This window comes from Myotis brandtii, unplaced genomic scaffold, assembly GCF_000412655.1.
Source record: "Myotis brandtii unplaced genomic scaffold, ASM41265v1 scaffold149, whole genome shotgun sequence".
Lineage (NCBI taxonomy): Eukaryota > Metazoa > Chordata > Mammalia > Chiroptera > Vespertilionidae > Myotis > Myotis brandtii.
The window spans coordinates 1,455,268-1,478,387 of NW_005355385.1; the positions used below are offsets into that span (position 1 = coordinate 1,455,268).

The 23,120-nt window shown below is 39.5% G+C and overlaps 1 protein-coding gene across 5 annotated transcripts in view; it reads left to right on the forward strand.

Annotated features, from left to right (window-relative positions):
• Positions 1-23,120, forward strand: part of KDM4C (lysine (K)-specific demethylase 4C) — a 335,517-nt gene that overhangs the window by 231,815 nt on the left and 80,582 nt on the right. Inside the window, exon 17 of one of the 5 annotated variants that reach the window (XM_014535711.1) lies at positions 10,217-10,651. The exons of 3 other annotated variants lie outside the window; for them this stretch is intronic. In XM_014535711.1, coding sequence (XP_014391197.1) covers positions 10,217-10,249 — 33 coding nt within the window. In that variant the 3' untranslated portion in view covers positions 10,250-10,651. Of the gene's footprint in view, positions 1-8,548; positions 8,631-10,216; positions 10,652-23,120 lie in introns of those variants that run through there. One more of the 5 variants, XM_014535710.1, reaches the window with a different exon arrangement.

The window sequence follows — 23,120 nt, forward strand, 5'->3', positions numbered from 1 at the left end:
AGCGAGTAATCTTATTTTTAGATTCTTGCACTGCTGAATGGTCTATTTTTTCTGATCTTGTCTGTGTGAGGAGTGATTACTGATGGATTTTTTAATTGAATGAGTGAGTTGGGGTCAGGGTTTCAGAGATGGGGTCACCCCTTTCACTCCAGCATTGACTGGGTCAGTACCAACAAGCACATGCCAAACCAAGGCAGCTGCCAGACAGCTCTAAACAGGCACCAGGGTTTTGCTTAATCAACAGTGATTGACAGCAGAGAGATTATGGTTTTTCAAAGGAGCAGTCATTATTGTAGAACAGTAGATTCATTATTATTTATTTTTATAATATTTTTAGATAAGTTAGGCTATGTATTCCCTCAGAATGTTGTTTTAAAAATCAATAAAAAGTTATAAAATGCTTTTTGTATAAAGTGAGAATCTTTCCATACTTTAATTAATTTAATATGTTATTGTGATATATTTTAGGCATAGTCCCATAAGGGAGTGATGTCATTTTCTCACATGAGCTCATATATGCAGGTACCAGCACTGCTCTAGGCAGCCACGGCTGGGATTCCTTGATTTAAAATTGAAGGCTCTCTGCATTCACCCCGATTACCCTTTGGATCTTACAGTTCTAAGCCACTGAGGTTGAGTGTGCAGGCTCAGGATGGAGACTGTTTGAGTCCTGCGTCTTCCACTTAGGCAAACCTGGCCTTGCAGATTAACCTCTCTGTGCCTCACCTGTAAAGTGGGTGGTGTGAAGATGAATGAACAAGTGAAGGGCCTGGCATGTAGTTTCATTCAAGGTTCCTCATTGCTTTCTGCTAATGATGCAACCCCTGCTGCATAAATCTCTGTAAGCTGCCTTCTGGCCAGAAGGACCAGCGCAGATAAATATTTCTAAGGGGGTAGTAGGCTCTGGTTTCTCTCATGTATTCATTCATTCATTTGTTCAACAGATATTTATTTAGGCATTGCTTTGTGGTTAGGTGATAGATGTACTGTATTTTCACTTTGATAGATATTGCAGAATAATGGAAGCTATTGAAAATGAGACACACAATTGCAAAGCACTATGAAAAGATCTATTACAATAAAAATCCAGAATACCATAGCTGGTTTGGCTCAGTGGATAGAGCATCAGCCTGCAAACTGAAGGGTCCCAGGTTCAATTCTGGCCAAGGGCACATGCCTGGGTTGCAGGCTCGATCCCCAGTATGGGGCATGCAGGAGGCAGCCGATAGATGATTCTCTCTCATCATTGATGTTTCTATCTCTCTCTTCCTCTCTGAAATCAATTATATATATATATAGAAAAAATCCAGAACGTATTGAAGGACCTAAGTAGATCTGGGATACAAGGCTGGTGGTAGAGGGGTGTGGAAAAGCTTCTTGGAAGAAGCAGTGGCTAATCATGCCCACACTGAGACCTGAAGGATGAGAAGAGCTTGCGGAGGGGTCAGGAGCAGGAGCTGTATGCTCAGTAGCCTGGAGGTGGGAGGGAATGGACAGTCTGGGAAATGGGATTCCAGTGGAGCTGGAACAGGAAGGGAAGAGGGAGAGGTAAGTGTGGAGAAGAGAAAGCCTCCTAACCACTGGCCTCTTGGGGCTGTGGAGCCCTTGTTAGTGTTACTGAAGAATTGAACGTTGTTTTATTTAATTTAAAATAAGCTAAATTTTAAAACTGAAGCAGCATAAACACATGAAACACAGCTATAGTTTTAGTAGTCTACATTTCACATTTCTAACACCCTTGAAAATTGAAATGTACTGTTAGTGTAAATATACTACACATTTCAAAGGCTTAGTATGAATAAGAATGTAAATAGTTCAATAATAAGTTTTTATGTTGGTTATATGTCAAAATGATAATAGTTTGGATTTGTAGAGTTAAATAGGATATATTTTAAAAATTAATTTTACCCTGGGGACTCTTCCCCTCCCCACAGGGGAGTCTGTACTTGTTCTTCAATAAATCTCCACCTTTGCTAAAAAAATAAAATAAAATAAATAAAAAAATTAATTTTACCCTTTTTTATTGTGGTAAAATATTATTATTATTATTTATTTATTTATTTTTTATTTTTTTCACTTTCCTTTCTTTTATTTATTTATTTTTTTATTGCTTAAAGTATTACAGAGGGTATTACATATGTGTCCTTTTTCCCCCCCCCCCCCCCCCCCCCCCCCCACTCCCCTCCCTTCTGCCCCCCAACCCTCTCTGGCCTTCCCACTGCAGTTTGACAATCAGTTTGAGGCAGCTCTGCCTCTGTATCTATTATTGTTCAAAAGTTTGTAATGGTCTTTATTATCCATGAATGAGTGAGATCATGTGGTATTTTTCCTTCATTGACTGGCTTATTTCACTTAGCATAATGCTCTCCAGTTCCATCCATGCTGTTGCAAATTAAACATTTTCATTCTGTTCATTTTTAGGTGTATAGTTCAGTGGCACTAAGTACATTCACAGCTTTCTCCATGGCTCGTCTGAGCCACCTGCCTCTGATCAGTTCAATTCTCTCTATCCCTGGATTCACACACAAATCACTTCCACATGATTATTGAAACTGCCCTCTCTTCCTCCAGTCCTGCTCTCTTGAATCTCCAAAAAATCTGTCTCCAGAACCTTCTCATATTTCTAAACTGAAAGTCTGTATTTCCCCATTCTCTCCTCTCTCACCTGTTTTTAATGTGGCTCCTAAAAAATTAAAAATTGTACATGTGGCTCGCATTGTATTTTCTGTAGAGTGCTAGTTTACAGGATTTGTACTTACCCCAAACACACCAGAGAACCTTTAATGCCTGTGAGGAAGTGGACTAGGACGATGAGAGGGTGGCTCAGACTAGTGGTGTGGAAGAAGCCCAGGCTGGCACAGGCGGCTGGGGGAGTGGTCATGCTATGCACAGGGAAGCACATTTTGGACACACTAAACTTGAGGTCTTTGTAGTTCATCTGGGTGGCTCAAGAGAAAGATGTACAAGAACATTACTCTCGTGGGAGTGCAGCTATTTCACAGCTTGATCCTAGGTTGTTAGGTCTGGAGGCCTGTGATGGTCAGTAATTCAGGGCAGGGAACAATTGCGCTTTGCCTGGATGTGAATTTGGTTTGTGAAAATATTTTATCTGCTGCTCCGTGCTCTTTTTTAAGTGTAATGATCAGGTAGAACAGTGTCAGCTCTGCGAGTTTCATTTATGCTTTCTCTTAGAGCCAAGAAATGAAATACATTGATAATGAAAACAAAACCTATAGAAATGAAATAGATTAATTTGCAAAAAGTTTAGCAAGAAGGAAAAGTTCAGTGTTCTCATGAAAGATAAATGTGTCCTGGATACCAATAAAAACATAGCCTACAGCGGGATAGCATTGCCAAGGTGTGTGGCCACATAGGAAAGGGGATTTGCAGTAAGAATCACACAGGATTGTACAAACCTATGAAAAAGTATTCACTTCAGAATTGCTTTTAGTTTTAATTTCACTTTTAAAAAATTAGCTTTAACTAATAGTTTGGAACTCAAACTGCCTTTAGGATAACATTTTAAGTTGCGGATTCTTTTTCTGTTTGGAATATAAAATTCCATCTTTCTTTAGAAACCAAATATTTTAATTTAAATAAGTGGAAAAAGTAGTCAAATAAATTGACCACTTTTTATTACGAGAATAGTGTATAAGGTTAATTAAAACTTCAAAAATTTTTTCCTAGCGCCATCTGTTACTCTTTATTGTTCTTTATTGATTTAAAAATCCATCAATTTTAAACACTTATTTTCTCTGTACAAAGCAAAAAATAGTATGAAATCTTTTCAGTAAATAGCAGATATTTTTCAGTAAAAAGAATCATGATATCCTGGCAAAAGGTATAATTTTAATAGACTAATGAGCTCTCTGACCAGAGTTGACTGAGCCTCATCTGCTTTTTACAATGATAAATTGACTGTGTCAAAATTTGCAATTTAGTCTGGTGAAATATTTTACTATGAAAGTTTAATTCTCATTTTTTATTTATGAGAGCAGTGGTAGCGTCACAGCAGCTTATAATGTGCTGGCCATTTGGTATGATTTATTTCAATGAATGTCACTTATTGATGTGTTTAGTCATTGTTGACCCACATTTAATCCTAAAAACTCTAAGTGGTGTGAAACGTAGTAAGTCAATCACCCACTATAGTTAAACAAACAAATAAAAAAAAATCATGATCCACAGATCCATTCAGTTGTCTTTTCCCAGTTTTAATGATGTCACGGGTGTAGATTTGACAGCTGCTGGTTTTGGAGCAATGGAAGAATGACAGCTTTCTTTAGTATTGTAGGGATCTCCTCAGAATAACTTCTACCACAAAGCATGTATTTGAAATGTAATATAGTCATCTTTCATTGCATAATTTGAGGATTCCAGCTTGTCATTTTAAAGGTTTAGAGGAAAATTGTGGAATAAAAGCATTTCTCTCACGCATTTATCAATTTTTTATTCAGCAAATGTTTATGGAACTGATCACAGTGTTTGGTGCTTGGTGACAAGGGTCATTCCTCTCATGGAGTTTAGATGCTGGAAGGATTTAGATGTAGAAATTCTAAGGGTGCCATTAATTCTTTTGGTAGTTTTGGAAGGCAAAAGGGAAGGACTAGATGAAAGCATTCAAAGGCATTTCTTTCTTTAAAAAATGTTTTTATTGATTTCAGAGAGAGGAAGGGAGAGAGAGAAACATCAATGATGAGAGAGAATCATTGATTGGCTGCCTCCCTCATGCCCCCTATGGGGGTGGAGCCCTCAACCCAGGCATGTGCCCTGATGGGGAAACAAAGTGTGACTTCCTGGTTCCTAGGTCAGTGTTTAACCACTGAGCCACACTGGCCAGGCCTAAGGCATTTCTTTACAGAGAGATGCAATAAGCATTTCTGTTTCCCAATGTCAGGATATTTATCTAGTGTAGATAATTTCGAACATGTAGATAAAAATATCAGAAGTGTATGTTTTTCAGATATGATGAAATTGGTTTGAAATCATTTTAGAAATAATAATGAACATCTTTAAAGAAACAAAAGTTTTCAAATGGTCTTATATTGTTAACATAAAGTTTCAAATTATTCATAGCTCACAACAAAAAGAAATATCTTATAAATAATTAAACATTTGAAGTAATGAAATATTCATAATATGTAGTTTTCAAGTATCACAATATCTTGAAGTTTTTTATCATAAAGAATTTCGGGGTTGTGTTGTCACTTCTTTTATAATACACAATAAAAGGCATAAACTCACTACTGCTGCAGAAATGTGCTTTGAAATGTCTCCATGAAGAAGCCATCTAGAGGTAATTATCCTTTGGTATCATCCCTTTCTTAGGTTTCTCAAAGCTATTTATAAATACAGGGCAGGGCTAAAGTAGGTTTATAGTTGTTTGTGTGGAAAGTAATACAATAATTAATAAATAATAATACAAGAATAAATTCTGTGTTTCACACACTTACAACAGTAAACCTACTTTACCCAGCCCTGTGGTTTTCAAATAAGGTGACCATTACAGAACATTCTAGTTGGCAGGTGGACTTCGAACTTAGAGGGAGATCAGTGGCCCAAATGTTTTTAGAAACAACAAGAAAATTTAAAAACTTCTCTCAGGTACCATTTCTTTAAGAATCCTTTTTTTATAATTAGAAAATGAAGAAGCCAGCAAAATGAAAATTTTTAGGGTTCCCAATTTGACAGGGGGCAATCACCATTTAATTTCCAAATTCTATCTATGTTAGTGAGGGCTTAGAACTAGTGAGTCCATGACAGCCTTACTGTGTCTGTGCTCTTTGCCACATTTTGGTTTGGGGATCTGACCCCACAGCTGTGGCACATAACACCACCACAGTGTACATTCTGCATAGATGAGGCACGACAGCCTTTTAACCTCCATTTGCACGCAGGGGATGACAGCCCACATGCCCTGGGGAAGGCACACAAGCTAGGGTGATGTGTTCCTTCTTAATCACATTCTCTTTCTCCCAGAGATGTTCCAGGAATATGACAGGCCAGGCTCAGTGCAGGTCATCAGCCTCTGACCTGCAGGGCCCAGGGCATCTCCACCCTGAGACGGCTAAATCGTACTTTCGAACTTTGACTTATTTATTGTTAGCATTTTAACATATAGATCATATAAGACTCTTGGTTCTTATTTTTAAATTGTATTTTAAAGTTTTATTTACTTACTGTTTTAAAAATTATTTTTTTAAAGCCAAAGTGTTCAAAATACAAAATGAGAGTCATTTCTACCTCTATGCCACTCCATCCAGGTGATCATGTTTAACATATGGAAGTAATATTTTTGACTTTTCTGTGGAGAAAACAGCTTGGAAGGATGCAGCATTGTACCATACAGTGTTATAATTAAGTGTGTTTCAATAGCATACTATATATGTGTGATACTCAGACACATATGTGAATCTGTTTTATAAAAATATCACCTTCTCTTAAAGGTAATTGTGTTTTCATTTCCTTTGGTCCTGTCATGAAACTATCCGCATTCATAACATTTCACTCACCTTTACTTATCTAACTCAGAAGTTTTTCAGGCTTCATTTAAAATTTTTTTAAAAAAATAGAATTTAATCACCTGAATTTCACTAAAGGTAGTGCTGACTAATCTTCGGCGATGCCATTTGCTGCAAGTGTAAAAGCATTTGAATATAATAATAAAGCGTATGAGCTGTGGGGCCTGGCACCTGGACTCCCATCTCAGCTCTGCCACATGCCAATATTTTAGAATATGGCATCCTCCTTCAAAATCTGTCCTTGGTGTTTATAACAGCTGATTGGTGTCCCTTCTCTCCCATTGGCCACTTGATTCTCAGGTTTCTCCCTGTCTTCCTCTGGAATGTTTATGTTCTTCCAGTTTCTGTCCGAAGCTCTTTCTTTTTCTTTCCTCTCTTTACATTCTCAGTAAGGATTTTGTAAAATCGTAATCACAATAATAGTACCTTCTAACATTGTTGTGAGTATCAAGTAAGGTAAGGCATGTGGAGTCTTTCACCCAGACCTGGCCTCAGTAAGTTCTCAAAAAATGTTTCTTCTTATTGTTGTTATTATGATTATATTATGTTAGTAATTTTGTTATAATAACAAAATGATATTAAAATAACTGTGTAGATAGTCTGCAATTTATAAATAAATGATATTAGGTTTGTTTTTAAGTTTACTTTTATCACTTGGGATACATTTTCTCATACATAAAATATTACAAATAATTAAGTACCAGTAAATTCGCAAATGTTTATTTAACTTAAAAAATCTGTTGTATTTTAAATAATTTCATATTCACAGGAAGTTGTGAAGGTGGTATAGAGATTCTTGTGTGCCCCTTTGATTATACCTTATATAAATATAGTCTAATATCAAAACCAGGAAATCAACATTGGTACGCTACGTGTGCTAGTTCTATGTAATTTTATTGCAAGGAAATTTAGTTCTACAGAAATGATTAAAAGGAAGGTAAAGCAAAAATAGTAGTAATGTATTATGGTTTATAGCATAGAACTCTTGGCACACAATATAAAACAATCTTTAAAAATTGTGCAAAAACGTGATCTTATATTTCACCAGAAGATAAATACAGATAGTATGTATGCACATAAGATGCTTAATGTCATTATCCATTAGGTAAAAGCAAGTAAGAACCACAATGTGAAGCTGCTACATAACTATGGAATAGTTGAAATTAGTCTGACTGACAATACCCAGGGGTGGTGCCACCATGTAGCAATAGGAGCTCTCCTGCATTGCTGGTCGGAATGCACAATGCTACGGCCACGTTGGAAGCACTGGCAGTTTCTCATTAAGTTAAACATACAGTTTACCATGCCTTCCAGCACTCCCACTCCTAGGAATTTACCTAAGAACAATAATACTTTTGTTCACACAAAAACCTGTAAGTAATATTTATGGTAGCTTTATTTATAATGACCAAGATCTGGAAATTGTTTGTCAACTGGTGAATTAACCAACCATGGTACATCCACATAATATAATACTACTACTTAGCACGAAGAAGGAACAAACCACTGATACCACCAGTGTGGGTGAATCTTAAATGGTCATGCTAAGTGATGGCTCCATATTGTATAATTCCATGCATATTACAATCTGGAAAAAACACAAAACCTGTGAGGACAGAAACCAGACTAGTGCCGGCGCTGTGCCTGGGTGGAGCAGTTGACTACAGAGGAACGCAAGGGAAGTTTTTGTGCCAGTGAGCTGTTGTATATCTTGATTGAGGTGAAGGTTGCATGACTGCAAAATTTATAAAAGTAAAATATTAAAGGATGAATTTTACTACATGACAGTTACATTATCTGTTAAAAATTAAATGTAAAACAAGATTGTTAAGGTCGCTAGACTGTGGAAATGGCTAATACAACTAATGATAACTCTGTGGCATAGGAAGAGGAAATGTGAAGAGAAGTAGAAGGAGAAGAAATGGAAGGAAAGAATGTAGATGGCAGTACAAAGGGAAATGTTTCGGGAAGTAGAGTCCTTGACCACCCACATCCCACCCCACACTCACTGTGTACACTCCTTCTAGACAACACTGGACTTGTGGATGGAATCTTCCCCTCAGAAGGCTTTTCATGGATCTCCCTCCATTCTGAAAGTTCTGATCTGAGGTAGCTATTTCCATAGCTAAAATCCTATTGCCAAAATCATTCCTAAGAAGGATTAATTTTAGTTTCTACTGCTGCATCATCATAATTATTATCTCATTGAGGATTAAATGAGATATTTGTTACATTAGCAAAATGGTGGTACTGAATAATGAAGTGATGATATCAACTCTTATTTAATAGATGAGAAATTAGAGGTTTAACGTGGTTATGTCATATAGCTTATAACTGAACAGCTGTATCAAATCTGGCATCCTGACCCCAATCCCATGCTCTTTGCTAGTAGGCTACCCTCACTGTTGATTTAGGTAGCTTCCTGATCTTCTCAAAGTCTGAAAACAAACACTAATGTATAGAAGTTAATTGTTTCCAGTATTTGCCATGAAAACAATTACTTCAGTTAAGATATGCTACCTGTTTTTTGTTTTGTTTTTCATTTTGGAGGACTTTAAACGCCTGCTGTACTTAAAATGATGTCTGCGCTATGTCCTTGGGAGAAGTAGTTTGCAAGAGAATGAGGGAAGTGTTCTTAAATTAAGTTTTAAAATATTCTCACACAGCATCATTAGCCTTGCAGGGCCCGTCAAACTCTAGTTCACTCTTGCTTGGTGTCAGATCTGTTGGAAAACTTTGACAACAAGTTGGTATGTCAGAGACAGCTAAAGCCTCAGAGAGGTGTATTGAGACACATAAATCTATCACCTAAATAAACTCCGCCAGTGGCAGGTGTCTGAGAACTCTAACTCACGGTGATGTGGGCACAGGGGTTTTGTTAACCAGAAACAGCATTTTACCACTGACAGCTTTTAAAAAGACAGTTCTAGACAGGAACTTGCTGTCGGAAGCACTGCAAATCCAACCTTGCCTTCAGATGAAAAGACTGTAGTGCCACTCACCTTACAGAGGAGAGGAAGATGTCATCAGATTTGTTTCTTAACGTCTGGATCTTTTATGTATATGAGTACCTGTTTAGTCGGGTTGGCTTTACTTATCAGAAAGGATAAGCTAGCTGGTAGAGAAGAGAGAGAGAGAGAGAGACCTCTTCTCATGGACATTTTATGTAGTCATTTGAAAGATTTTGATTTGGGAGAGAGTTGAAATCTTGGTTGCAATGATTTGTCTTGTTGTTATTCTTGAAACAAGCCAACCCTCACTCGTCCCACTCATGGAGCTAACATTTATTGTGTGTGCCCTGTACTGGGTCCTGTCCACAGTGCCGTCACGTTCGTCACCCATGTGGTCCCCAGCAGTTCTCGAGGTGCTGCAATTTCAGTTCCCTCCTTGTCAGGCCCCTTTGTAAGCACCCTCCTGTAATGAAACAGCAGTAAAAACACCAATATCCCCCTCCCCATGTTCTTGCTCTCATGAGGTTTTACGCTGGGCATTATTTCAACCCATTTTTACTGGAAACTCGGATGATTTTAAGGCAATTTAGATAAATGAAATTCATTTAAGGTATACATATGGGAAGTGGCTGGCCTGGGATTAAATTGACCTGTATCACAGCTAAAACAATTGCTGTTTGCACAAAAACTCATTAATGTCTGGCATTTGGACTGTTGTAACTTTTCATACATTGTGCATTTCAGACTTGGAATTCAGACACAGAACAACAACAATAATGAACTGTGAAAACCGCAGTTCAGTAAGAATTGGAAAATTGCATTGACGCTTCCTCTCCTGACACCCTCTTCCCTCCTGCCCCCCTCCCCAATCTTGTTTTTCATCCTAGATGTGAATAGTCAGCAGCATCTCTAGGATGAGACACATTAGCCTGAGCTCCTGCTGAGTCAGTCCATGGGTTTTTCCTAAGATTTGTCACCTGTGCCTTCCCCATGGAACCTTAGGACATTGTGCTCAGACATTTTAAGTGTTGTTTGTTGACCTAATGTGTGGATAAAGCTACTTATTTTGACTGGTGTACTCTCCCTCTTCTGGAACCTCTTTCCTTTTGTAATTGAGTCTAACATATATCCTTCTATAGCCTCAAAAATAGTGCCTGAAATAAAATTCTTTTCAAGGTGTGTCGAGTTAATGGTTTTGGTACATCCTGGGGTCACCTCCGTAGCATGGAGGCATTTAAGTAGGAGCCTCAGAAGTAGAGCTGGTAATCCTGCAGCACATCACAGGCCCCGAGGCTTGTTTGGTGGGGAATCCACTTTGCATCTCTCAGCCTGGATCCTGCCTTCCTGCAGCACGTCAAAGCAACCCAACGTATTTTGAGTTTTGGAGAAACTATCACTCATTCATCAAAGTTCTGTCTGGGTGATAATTTTTGCTTTTGAAAACAGATGTGGAAACAGAGCTGACAGTTGTTAGAATGGACCTGTTGATGAAACTCCTATTGTCACACATGCTGTAGGAAGACAGGTCGTTAGTATTCACAATGGAGCACCTACAGTCTGGTGATTTAAGGAGGCTGTTTGCATGTCTCTTGGATGAGTCTTTGTAGTTTGATTGCATTGCTCTGGAGATAATTAAAAGTTGTCCCCACCTCCACCCGACCTGTGCTAAAAAAGCAAATATGAAGTAGGATAGTTTATTCTATTTTAGTGGTTAGTAAGATGTACTAATGTCTTTGTGTTCAATATTCTTTTTCATTCTGGTTGCTCTGTATCAGGCATTGTCTAGGTAATCTTACAACAACTCTTTGAGGTTGATAACATTATTCCCATTTTATATTTGATAAAACTGACACTAAGAAGAATTCAGTAATTTTGCTCATATAGCCTGTAAGAGGGACCTCTTCCCTCTAGCTCAGTTTTCACTTCTGTAAAATGCACCTTACTCTTACCCACTGTGCTGCCTGTACTGTTTGTATTTTTTAAGATTATTTTTTATTTTTCAATTATAATTGACATACAATATTATATTAGTTTTAAGTGTACTCCCTGGTGATTAGAAATTCTATAACTTTATAAGTGATCATCCCAATAAGTCTTGTACAAATCTGACCCCATACATAGTTACTAGAATATTATTGACTATATTCCCTGTGCTGTACTTTACACCCCCAAGACTATTCTGTGACAACTAACTTGTACTTCTTAATGTCTTCACCCTTTTCACTCATCTTCCCAACCCCCTCCTCCTGTCTGGCAACTGTCAAAATGTTCCCTGTATTTATTAGTCTGTTTCTGTTCTGTTTGTTTGTTTGTTTATTTTGATATTTAGATTCAACTTTGATAGATATATATTTATTGCCATTTTATTGTTCATATTTTTTTATATTTCTTCTTCTTCTTAAAGAAGACCCTTTCACATTTCATGTAATACTGGTTTGGTGATGATGAACTCCTTTAGCTTTTTCTTGTCTGACCTTCAATTTTAAATGATAGCTTTGCTGTGTAGAGTAATATTGGTTGTAGGTTCTTATTTTTCATCACTTTGAATATTTCTTGCCACTATCTCCTGGCCTGCAAAGTTTCTGTTGAGAAATCAGCTGGCAGTTGTATGAGCGCTCCCTTGTAAGAGGGTCAGAGAGTGTCTCTGGGTTTCCTCCCTTTGTTTTCAGCACAAACACCCTGAGTCATTTTTTGTTTTATTTGTTATTTCTTTCAATTATAGACAATTTTTTTTCTTGTAATGTTCACAATTCCATATTTATTTTCTCTTTAATGGTTCCTTTCAGTATGGAAGTTTCCCTTCTGATGTCTTGGTAGTCATATTAAGTTTTGCTTGCTAGCTGTAACCAAGCTCTGTATTTTTAAAATGATTTTTATTATCTGTCATTTTAAAAGTGTGTAGATTATTTAAATTGAATATAAATTGCCTTTACCCTTTTCTAGAGGTTCCATATTAAAAAGTAACTTTAATTCAAAATGTACTGAAATTTCAAACTTTACTATGTTCTTGAAACCCTAAATTTAATCTATTCTTGTCTGTCAAACATAGTTTTTATGTGTGTTGGGGCCTCCAGACCACCCCAGATTTGAGGCTTGTCTGGAAGGACACACAGGGCTCAGCATATAGTTGTGCTCACAGCCATGATTTCAGTGAAAGAATACAAAGCAAAATCAGTGAAGGGAAAAAGCACCTGGGGATGAAGTCTGAGGAAGCCAGGCACAAGTTTCCAGACCCTCTCCCAGTGGTGTCACACAGGTCTCCTTAATCCCCCCGGAACAGGTTGTGACAACACAGTGGGAATGTTGCCAACCAGAGAAGCTTGTTAGAGAATGAGTGTGCAGAGCTTTCATTCAGGACTGATCACATAGGCACCCTCTACCTGGCATGTACCAAAATTCTAGATTCACAATGTAGATTCCCACGCACCTGCCAAGCCAATCTTGTAAGCAGGACTTTCGAAGGATAGCAGTGTCAGGCCTTTCTAGACATTGTGCAATAAAAACTAGAAATAGCCATTTTCACCAAAGGCAAAAATGAGTTTGCTAGAGTAAAGAAGGTTCCCACTATGTTCATTAACTTCTACAAGGTGACTTTGGACCTCTTCCCTCTAGCTCAGTTCTCACCTTTGTAAAATGCACTAGTACTTTGCACTTCATTTTAAAAACAATTTTAATTTATTTTTCTGAGAGAGACATTGATTTGTTATTCCACCTATTTATATATTCATTGGTTGATTCCTGTATGTGCCCTAACCCAGGATCAAACCTTCAACCTTGGCATGTTGGGACAATACTCTAACCCAGTGGTCGGCAAACTGCGGCTCGCGAGCCACATGTGACTCTTTGGCCCCTTGAGTGTGGCTCTTCCACAAAATACCGACTTCTGCCCATGGGCCACAAAGTTTCAATCACACTGTACGTGCGCGCCTGCATGTGGTATTTTGTGGAAGAGCCACATTCAAGGGGCCAAAGAGCCGCATGTTATACTTTGCACTTTGTTATTTATTATTATTTTAAAAGAATAGTTTATTGATTTTTAGAGAGAGGAAGGGAAAGGCAGAGAGAGAGAGAGAGAGAGAGAGAGAGAGAGAGAGAGAGAAACATCAATGTGACAGTGTAACATCGATCAACTGCCTCCTGCACACCCCCGTATTGGGGATTGAGCCTACAACCCATAATTGAGAATCGAACTGTTGACCTCCTGGTGCACAGGACAAGGCTCAACCAACTGGGCCACATGGGCCAGGGCTACACTTTAGAATTCTGTGATTCTGTATGTTCTCTAATACTTTATGTCAGTGATTCTCAAACTGGGGTCCAAGTACCCAAGGTTTATGGGAAGACTGTCTTACAGGACAGAACCTCAACTTTCATACATACTCTCCTCATATTCGTCTGGATGGGAATGAACCTGGAAGGGGCTGCTGGTTTTCCTTTCTCTTTACACAGTAGGTACATTACTCTCAGGTAGATAAACAAAGGGAAAGATTCTGAGGGCATGTTTGGAGAGAGCAAAGCAAAGATAGGTTAAGTAACAAATACTGGACAACAGCAGGTTATTTTACCTAGGCCATACATTTACTGCAAAGGTGGTGACCTTACCTACCAGCTGCTCACTGAAAGCAGTGGTCCTCTTCCCTGGTCCACATCATCCAGCCTCCCTTGCAGATTGGAAGGAGCTCCGCCAGAGGTATCAGAGCAAAAGGTGACAGATAGCACTCCCAGCTCGGCTCCTAAATACCCCCGTGTGCCCTCCTCCTTGCTCTTTTCAGGAATGGAGTTGGCCTGGAGAGTGACCTCAGTACCTGAATGACTGGAGCAGTGCTAACCCACTGAACTATTTGCCAGCCCAATGCTGTTATGTAAGGCAGGCATGAATTTCTATTGTGTTTAAGCCATTACATAGCTGGGGGCTTGTATTTTATCCTAAATATACACTTGATTATCTCTTAGATTTAACATTCAGAAATGAGATGCTTTTCATATTAATATGTTTATTTTATTCATATTAATATGTTTAAAAATAACTTAAACTCTTTTTTGGAAAAATAAATTTGTTTTTGGCAGATTTGTTCGGTAATGAGGACTGCCTTTGTCTATTAGGTTGTCTATATGGCAGACATTTGACAAAAATTGGGCTTGATTTGCAGTCTCAAAGTTTGACCACAAAATATATAAAGCACACCTATAATTATATCTTGGACTTCTATGCTGGAAAATAATATTGTTTACTTTTTTTTAATCCTAAAATTGAAAAATTTATAAGGGCCAACTTTAACATATTTAAGGAGAGATGTCATTTTGCAAAACTTTTTTGGGAACTATTAAGCAAGAGCATTTGAAGAACACTCGTATAGAAAAGAGAGCTGCTAGTAAGTAGTTTGCATGCGTCTTGGTTGACCTTATTAATAACCATGCAGTTAGCTATTCGCTTGTGTAAATGAGCTAAATGTTTGGGGCAAACCTAAAACAAACGACAGACTAATGCACAGAACAACTTCTGCTGTTGTAAGTCTTCCAAATTACCCTCTTAAAATATATGTAGATCTCATCAGGCAGGTGAATGGAAAGGTTGAATAAGTGATCTTCCTGTAAGAAAAGTGTATGCATAGGGGGATTACTTCACTTAGTGCTGCCAGTAAACCTGAAATTTTATTGTTCCTTCTCCTTTCCTGCGTCTCTTTTATGTGCCGAGGAGACACATAGATATGGGATGGACCTCGGGATCTGGGCCAAATGTTTGTGGGAAAGATATTGAAGAATAACTAGGTGACTAAAGTGCTCAGGGAAGGACTTAGTCTAACAGAATGCAATTTCCTAAATTTATGTTTTGGCAAGCCTGGTGCCCATAGGGTTTTAAATAACTTAAAGTAACATTCCTACCTATGCCCCATACTGCATAGCAAACTCACTGCAGCAAGGAATGGCGGGAAACCTGAGCATCTGTCCTCCGTGTGGCTGTGTGAAAGATTGGAGGACACCAGCAGAGCTCACAGTTGGTCCTCCCTCTCCCCGCATTGACTAAGTGTCTCCAGGAGTATGTCCCTGGCACTCATCCACTTTGACGATGCTGGCAACCATAAATGCCAGAATCACACCTGGCATTTCTGTTGAAAAACATTGAACTCCTGATAGGCCCAGAACCTGCAGGGGGGATGGGGGAAATCTGGGAAGTAGAACAACTGCCTTGCATGAATAAGTAGGAAGACAGACCTCTTCATGTTGATGGAAGGAATCCTTTAGGTTTCCAGAGTCTACAAAACAAGTTGTCTGAAGCTCTGAAGATGAGTTGAGAGGGGCAATAGTAGAAGACAGGTGAGGTGCAGTAAGGAACAGCACATGTTACTGCAGAAACTCAGGGGGCAGGATGCACTTCCTGATTCTCTGGCACTGCTATAGAAATTGCATGACACAGGATCCCAGAGAGCTAATTGATGGCTACAGGGACTTTTCAGGAAGATGTTTGGATGGGTGCTTTTGGACATCAAGTGCCTTCCACTCTGTTCTGTGTCCTGTGAATGGCATGGTAGTGACTCTGAGAATGGAGTCATCAAAGAAATACTTCCGAGGCCTCCTTCCCTGGAGATTCTGTCATTTCTCCAGGGCCGAGACTGACCTGTTCATCTCTGCATCACTAACCTCATGTGGAGCTCCAGTCTTTACTCAGGAGAGGTTTAAATGATGAATGAATGGACCAGTTACAGGTTTCCCTCCAACCTCACCCACTGGGAGGCACAGAGGAACTCAGACTAACGTTCCATTAGGAATACTATGTGCTCATCCAAGTTTCATGTCAAAATCCTTAGCAGATGAGATTCAGGACAAGTTAGAAGGAGAACCAAGTCAGTGTTGTCACTGAGACTGTGATCAGGATAAGACACCAAGGGCAAAGGCATCCCATTTAGAGTGCTCTACAAACCCTCACTGGATCTTTCAGTGCCTTGCAATTCCGTGCTCTCTGAGGGTGACGATGGAAGGGATAGTGCTTCTCCTGTAGCCATGTGCAGAAGCGGAGCTCTGAGGCTTCCTGCCTGTGAGTCTCCGGGTGCCTCCGAGGGCTGCAGGCAGTCCTTTTCGGGCGAGCCTGCTGTGCTCCTGCAGCTAGCATTGTCTGCTGACTTGACACTTCATCTGGATCTCACGCTGCTTTAGAATTGCTTGCTTGAGGGCAGGAAGATCTACAGGGAATAAAAAATGAAACGAGCAATTTTGTCAAGCATTTGCAGTAGCACAACAGAGAGCTGACAGTAGGAATGTATGTGTATGGTTCGACAGAATGAATGATCAAGTTGTATGCAATCAAAGGAAATCATCAGATTTAATAGAAATGATAATATATAGCACCAAACATTAAAGACTTGTTCTTTATTTAATATTTATGATCCTAGACATTGTTCGGATTCAGTCCCAAGCAAAGATGAGACCCGAAGTTCTCTACTGTCTATTTTCACAGTATTTAATTATTTACCAATAAGTAGAGTTCATCAACTTGCATGCATTCAATATTTCGGGAACATTTCCTCCCATTCTGAGTCAGTGTTTAGTGCATGTGTTTGTGTGTGTGCATTTATATAAAACACACATATGAAATATGTGTTAGTGTGTGTGGATGTATGCATTGCTGTATGTCAGGGGAGAAGGTTGATGATACTGACTTTGGCCATGTCCTAACTTGAGCTCAAGATCATCAGAAAGTCTAGGTTAGCATTTCTATGCAAAGGGCAGACCACTAGGAGGGATCTTGTCCCAGTTTTGCTGCTGGCTATGAAACTTTAGGCAAGGAATTTAGTCTCTAGTTATCTAAATTATTGCTACCTGTAAAGTGAGGCATAGGAATCATGAATTATTACGGGTAAAGTGCCTGAGGCAAGGGAAGTTACGTTCTTTGTGAGACAAGGTGGTATAATTTAAACAGTAAAGTTGTTGGACAGATTATGTTCCTTCCATATCATCCCATCTCTCAAAGAAAAAATTGGAGAGGCCTTTTCACTGTAGCAGAATGTGGGTCCAAGTCCTCAAGGGTGTTTTTGGTTGGAAGAAGATGGAATGAGTAAAAGCATTATGTAAAGACAGGACTAAAAGCCATGGAGAATTATAGGAAAAATTCAACTGGTAGTTGATGGTATACAGGGCAAGGAGTTACTCAAATGATCACCTTTACATCGCTGTCATCAAGTGCTTAGAGAAGACAAGGCTCTGTGTCACCAAGTATTTGCTGCCATAGAGAACATTTTAGTGAAAATAAGGCGTTTAATGGAGTTAGTTGGTTGCTTCTAAAGCACTCGGGAACTTTGCGAAAGAAAATAATGAGCCGGGGCTTTTAATTTAACGCGAACGGTAATGGCCTGTGCTGCTACTAAAAGAAAGCTTTAGGAGCCACTGCGTGGTGCTGCCACCTCTGTTTTCCCATCTGTGAGAATGGCCTGGTTCAGATAGGGCTACTCCCTCAGCCTGCGCCAGACCAAAGAACACCTAGAACAAAGTCTCAGCCAACATTCAAAACGAGCAAGAAACGAACATTTATTTAGCCATTGAAGGTTTGGAGATTGTTAGTACTGAAGCATGAAAGATGATTAACATACATCTGCTATCACATGCTTTGGAAAATGTCATATAGCGTCCTGTAATAGGGCCCACTCTGTTCGTGGACATATTCTTTAGTAATTGTTCCACACATTGTGTCCTCTTGCAGGCCTCCATGGTCATTCATAAACCACTACCATAAATGATACCTAGTGCCACTTTATGTGTATTTTAAACACTTTCATTTATTAGCTGTGTGATCTTGGTGAAGTTTTTGAACTGCTCTGTGCCTCAGTTTCTTCATCTATAAAATGGGAATATTACTATTGCCTTGTCTCATGGAGTTTAGAGGATTAAATTTACAGTAGGTGAAACACCCTAAAGCAGTATCTGACATGTAAATATTATTAAATTTATCAATAAATATTTAATGAGTATACATCATGTTCCAGGTCCTGAGCAGTTCTTTTAAGGGCTTATTAGGATGAACTGTTAAGAACATACTGGTTCCAGTGCTCTTGGAGTTCTAGGTCTAGAAAGAGAGAGATGTTAGAAAATGATTAATTATGAAGAGGTGTAGTGCCACGAGAATGGCCAGCAGGGAGACTAACCTAATTTGGCCAGTCATGAATGGATGGCCTTGAAGGCATGGCATTTAAGAACTGAAAGATGAGCCCTGGCTCGTTTGGCTCACTGGATAGAGCGTCGGCCTGGGGACTGAAGGGTCCCAGGTTCGATTCCAGTCAAGGGCATGTACCTTGGTTGCAGGCACATCCCCAGTAGCGGGTGTGCAGGAGGCAGCTGATCGATGTTTCTAACTCTCTATCCCTCTCCCTTCCTCTCTCTAAAAAATCAATAAAATATATATTTTTTAAAAACCCTGAAAGATGAGTAGGTGTAGCCAAGATGAAAGTAGAGTTTGGAGGGAGTGATGGGGGATAAGTGATCCAGGTAGAGGGAGTGGTGTATTCAAGGACCCTGAGGCAGGAAGGAGCCAGTGGGGGCAGGAGCAGCAGAGGGGCCAGGGCCCGACAGTGGAGGAAGGAGCCCAGAGCAGTGTGGCTTCCGGGGAGCGTCTCGGCCATGGTTGTGTGACCATGGGCAGACACCTTCTTCAGACCTCAGTTTCTCATTTCTAACATGAATGATCCTTTCCATTCCAAATTTCCTGTTCTAGGATTTTTCTTGCTCTTTCTGTCCCTTGATTCAGAGCCAATGAGATTGTGCCAGAAGTGATTTCTTATAAACTCCAACTTGTTTAGAGAGAACTAAGAGGAACCGCCAAAAGGAGGGTAAAAATAGGCTTTTTCTGGTCTGGTGCTTAACCTGACATTTGCACTGTGAAATAGGGGTCATGATGGCTGACCCTTGGCAGCACTAGGTCCTCAGATGGCATTTAGTTTTGCTTGAGGATGGCACCCTGGTGGTAGCTCCGCAAGATGCAGAAAGGCAGGAGTTAGGGTTGTGGTCCTGCACCCCTTCTCTGCTCATAGGAGTGAGGGCTTTTAAAGCTTTTTCTGTTGTGGTGTTTTCATCTCAGACTGCATGGTGAGATAATTTCAGCATTTATAGAAAGCGGTGCTCCCCACCGGGTTTAGACGTTAACCCCTCCTGAAGTGAATGGAGCATGCAGAAGAAGAGCTGAGGGTTTTCCCTCTCTCTTTTATTATTTTCCATTTAAAAAAGCTATTCATCTCCAGCACATTTGAATCCCAGAGCAAGCAGGAAAGTTTAAAAAAATTGGTAGATATTTCTGTAGTTTAAAACTCCACTGGCCTTACTTTGTGAATTTTGAGTTGGTCCACACAGGATTCCGGTTGTGCATCCTCTTAGGTACTTTGATTGCTGAAACACGGTGTCAGAATAGTCATTACTCTGTTGAGTAAATATGCCTTCTGTCACATGGGGGAATAATTATCCACATTTTGTGCTGTGTTTCTCAATGGAATCTTTATAGGAAAGTGAGGCTGCTGGGCGGGGGAGACTTGGGAGAGTCCACTTTGGAGCTGGTCTAAGAGAGATGCCCACCCAACTTCTCAGTTCCATTCCTCTCCCGCCTCCCCTGTCACACTGCCCTGGGGAAGAAGTTGCTGCGCTGGGCACTGCCCTGGTCAGCCCTCTCTCCTATCTGAGCTGCTGTCCAACAGAGTGCTCTTCACCTTGGACAGTTCTGTAGCTGCCACCAGAGGCCCTCCGGGATCGTGGACTGCACGTTCATCTGGCAGCACCTTGGAACTGGTGTGCCTCCTCAGCCTACCCCCTCACCCTTCCTGAGGACAAGGGCAAAGATAATGCATACTTCTCCCTAAAGTTGACCTGCCTGAGAGCAGGCCTGTAGTCCACAAGGGTTCTTGTCCTCCACCTGCTCACAGTCCCACCCGACTCTCATTCCTCTCTGCCTGTGCAGTGGCACCTGCTCTGTGTTGGAGGACCTCTGGCACGCTGAGCAGGAATGATGCAAAATGTTGGTCTTAGTAAAGTTGAAAACAGGAATGAATGTAATGAACCGGTAACAGGTGTTTATTTGCAACCCAGGTGGCTCTTTTTCTTTACTTTTGACAAAATTAAACGAGTCTCCAGAAGAGGTCAGCTGATTCTGATGGATGGTGGTTGCTGTGTGTTTTAGGCATAAAACTTGGGAAGAGTTAGAAAATGAAAGGCATTGCTGCAAGAAAACTCCAATGTTATCCACTTATTAATGTGAATGCTTTACATATAAATATAATTAAAATGACACTGAAACCTGTCTATTCTAGCAGTATGATGTATACCCATATCTGCATAAATAATTTTAAAATTCTTTATCTGGTTGACGAATACATTTCCAATGAAAATTACTTTTTTACTTTAATATTTGCAAGTTACAAACTGAAGATAAGTGTAATTATTATTCACATGAGAAGTTTTTTAAACATAGAGCTTTGTTATAGGAAATTTTAAAAAATGGAACTTGAATCTAATATGCATATTTTTGTTATACACAGGATTATGTTAGAGTAGTCAAGAAAAGAGTTTTAAGCATAAAAATACCTTATCTTCAGATAAAATTTTGTGGGGAAAATGGAATAGAGGTAGTATAAGTTTAAGAGAATAAGGAATGCTATAAAAACTGTTAAAGAAGACCTTACTCTTTTATTTTTTTAAGTGGATAATGGAGGTGTCAAATCACCATGGTACTTAGAGACTCGTGTCTTATTTCTAAATGCCAGTATTTAATACATAAGAATGATAACTTTCACAATTATTTAAAATTAAGATGTGAAATTTATGTGTTTCCATAAAATTACGCACGGGAGTACATAGATTTTAAAAATTCTCTCTGCTTCTCGCTCTGAAGGAGACTGATTTGGGATGCCACAGTGATTTCCAAGTCTGGCTTGGGAGTGCCTTTTAAAAATGCAGCTTTCAACTCTTTGTAATACTTTAAGCAATAAAACAAAATAAAAAAAAAATGCAGCTTTCTGGCTTCCATTCAGACCCCTGAATCAGAAATCATACGTGAAGGGAATGGGACCTTATTTTTAACAAGATTCCCTGATTCCCAGTGACACCGGTGCAGCCAGTCCCAGTGTGTCTGCTTGCTTCTCCTCCCAGGCCTGAAGCCCTGCTTTGTCCTCTTGGGAAGGGCTCAGGAGGTGGGCGGTGACAGACACTGTGGAAGTGGTGCACTGGCAGACACTCAGGTGGGAAGGAACCACGAAACAAAAAATTCCTGGCCATCGTGGGATGGTGACCTAGGACAAAGACCGTTTTGTCCATTCACTTTTAAGGGAGGTTCACATCGTCTCCTTAAGTGATCTTTGCCCAGCTCATCCTAAAATGTGGCACTTTTGAGCTCTCCTTTAAGAACTTTCAGTTCTTCACTGCAATTTTCTAGATTCAATAACCAGGATTAATATTGGCCCAAGATGTACCTGGGATCAATCAAAAACCATGCATTTGAAAACAAATTGGATTCCAAAACTCGAGTCCATCAGAGAATCAGGAGCAGTCAGTGATTCCTGACCATGCTTCTGGATCTTTGGGTTATGCAACATCCATCCCCTCAGAATATGACATGGGGCTTTCATTAAGCGGTTATGAAACAGTCTGAAGGGTTTGACTTAATGGACTAAATGTGCTACACATTGCTAGGGGTGTGTTGTCTTTCTCTTCTTTCTTTCATGTGAGACATTTGTTGCTGTTTCCTGTGTCTCAACAAGATAAATGAACTAATTTAAAATATTTTCCACGCCTCATCTGTCCACTCCACAGCTGTCAGTGGGCTTGTGTTGGGAGCTTGCATGCCAGCAGCCCTCAGCCTGTACTGTTATTGTGAAAAAAGAATGTCGTTTCCATAGCAGCTTGGAACGCCTTTGCAAATATGCTTTACATTCTTGCAGGATTGGGTAAGAAAGTCGATATTTGGTCGAGCTTTCTAAAGCACACTTGGTTGATTTAAATGAAGTCATTAATTTTTTTTTTAATTGAAGAGGTGGGAGAACATTTTCAAGAATCGATGAAGGGAAAAATATTTGACATAAGTTAAAAAACAACATAGAAAGAGAAAAATATTGGAGTTATTAAAATTTAGAATTATAAACATTAAAATTGGAAAAAATTAATTTTTTCTTTAAAATAATGGTTCTACTTTTACTGTGTTTTGTGAGTTGAGTAATTTAAAAAAAATCATGGAGTCTTCGCAGGTTTATTATTATTATTATTATTATTTTTTTGTTGTTGTTGTTGTTCAACAGGTATAGAGTTTTAGTTTTGCAAGATGAAGAAGTTCTAGAGATCTGTTGCACAACAATGTTAAGACTACTGTACTATACATTTAAAAATAGTTAAAATGAACCCTGGCCAGGGTGGCTAAGTGCTTAGAGCATTGGCCTGAAGGTAGCACGTTGGATTCCCACTCAAGAGCATGTACCTTGGTTGCAGGTTCAATCCCCCAGCTCCGGTTGGGGCCCATTTGGGAGTCCACTGATGGATGTGTCTCTCTCACATCAATATTTCTCTCTCTCTTTCTCTCTCTCTCCCTTTCTTCTTCTCCTCCTCCTCCTCCTCCTCCTCCTCCTCCTCCTTCTTCTTCTTCTTCTCCTTCTTCTTTTTCTTCCCACACCTTCCCTCCCTTCCACTCTCT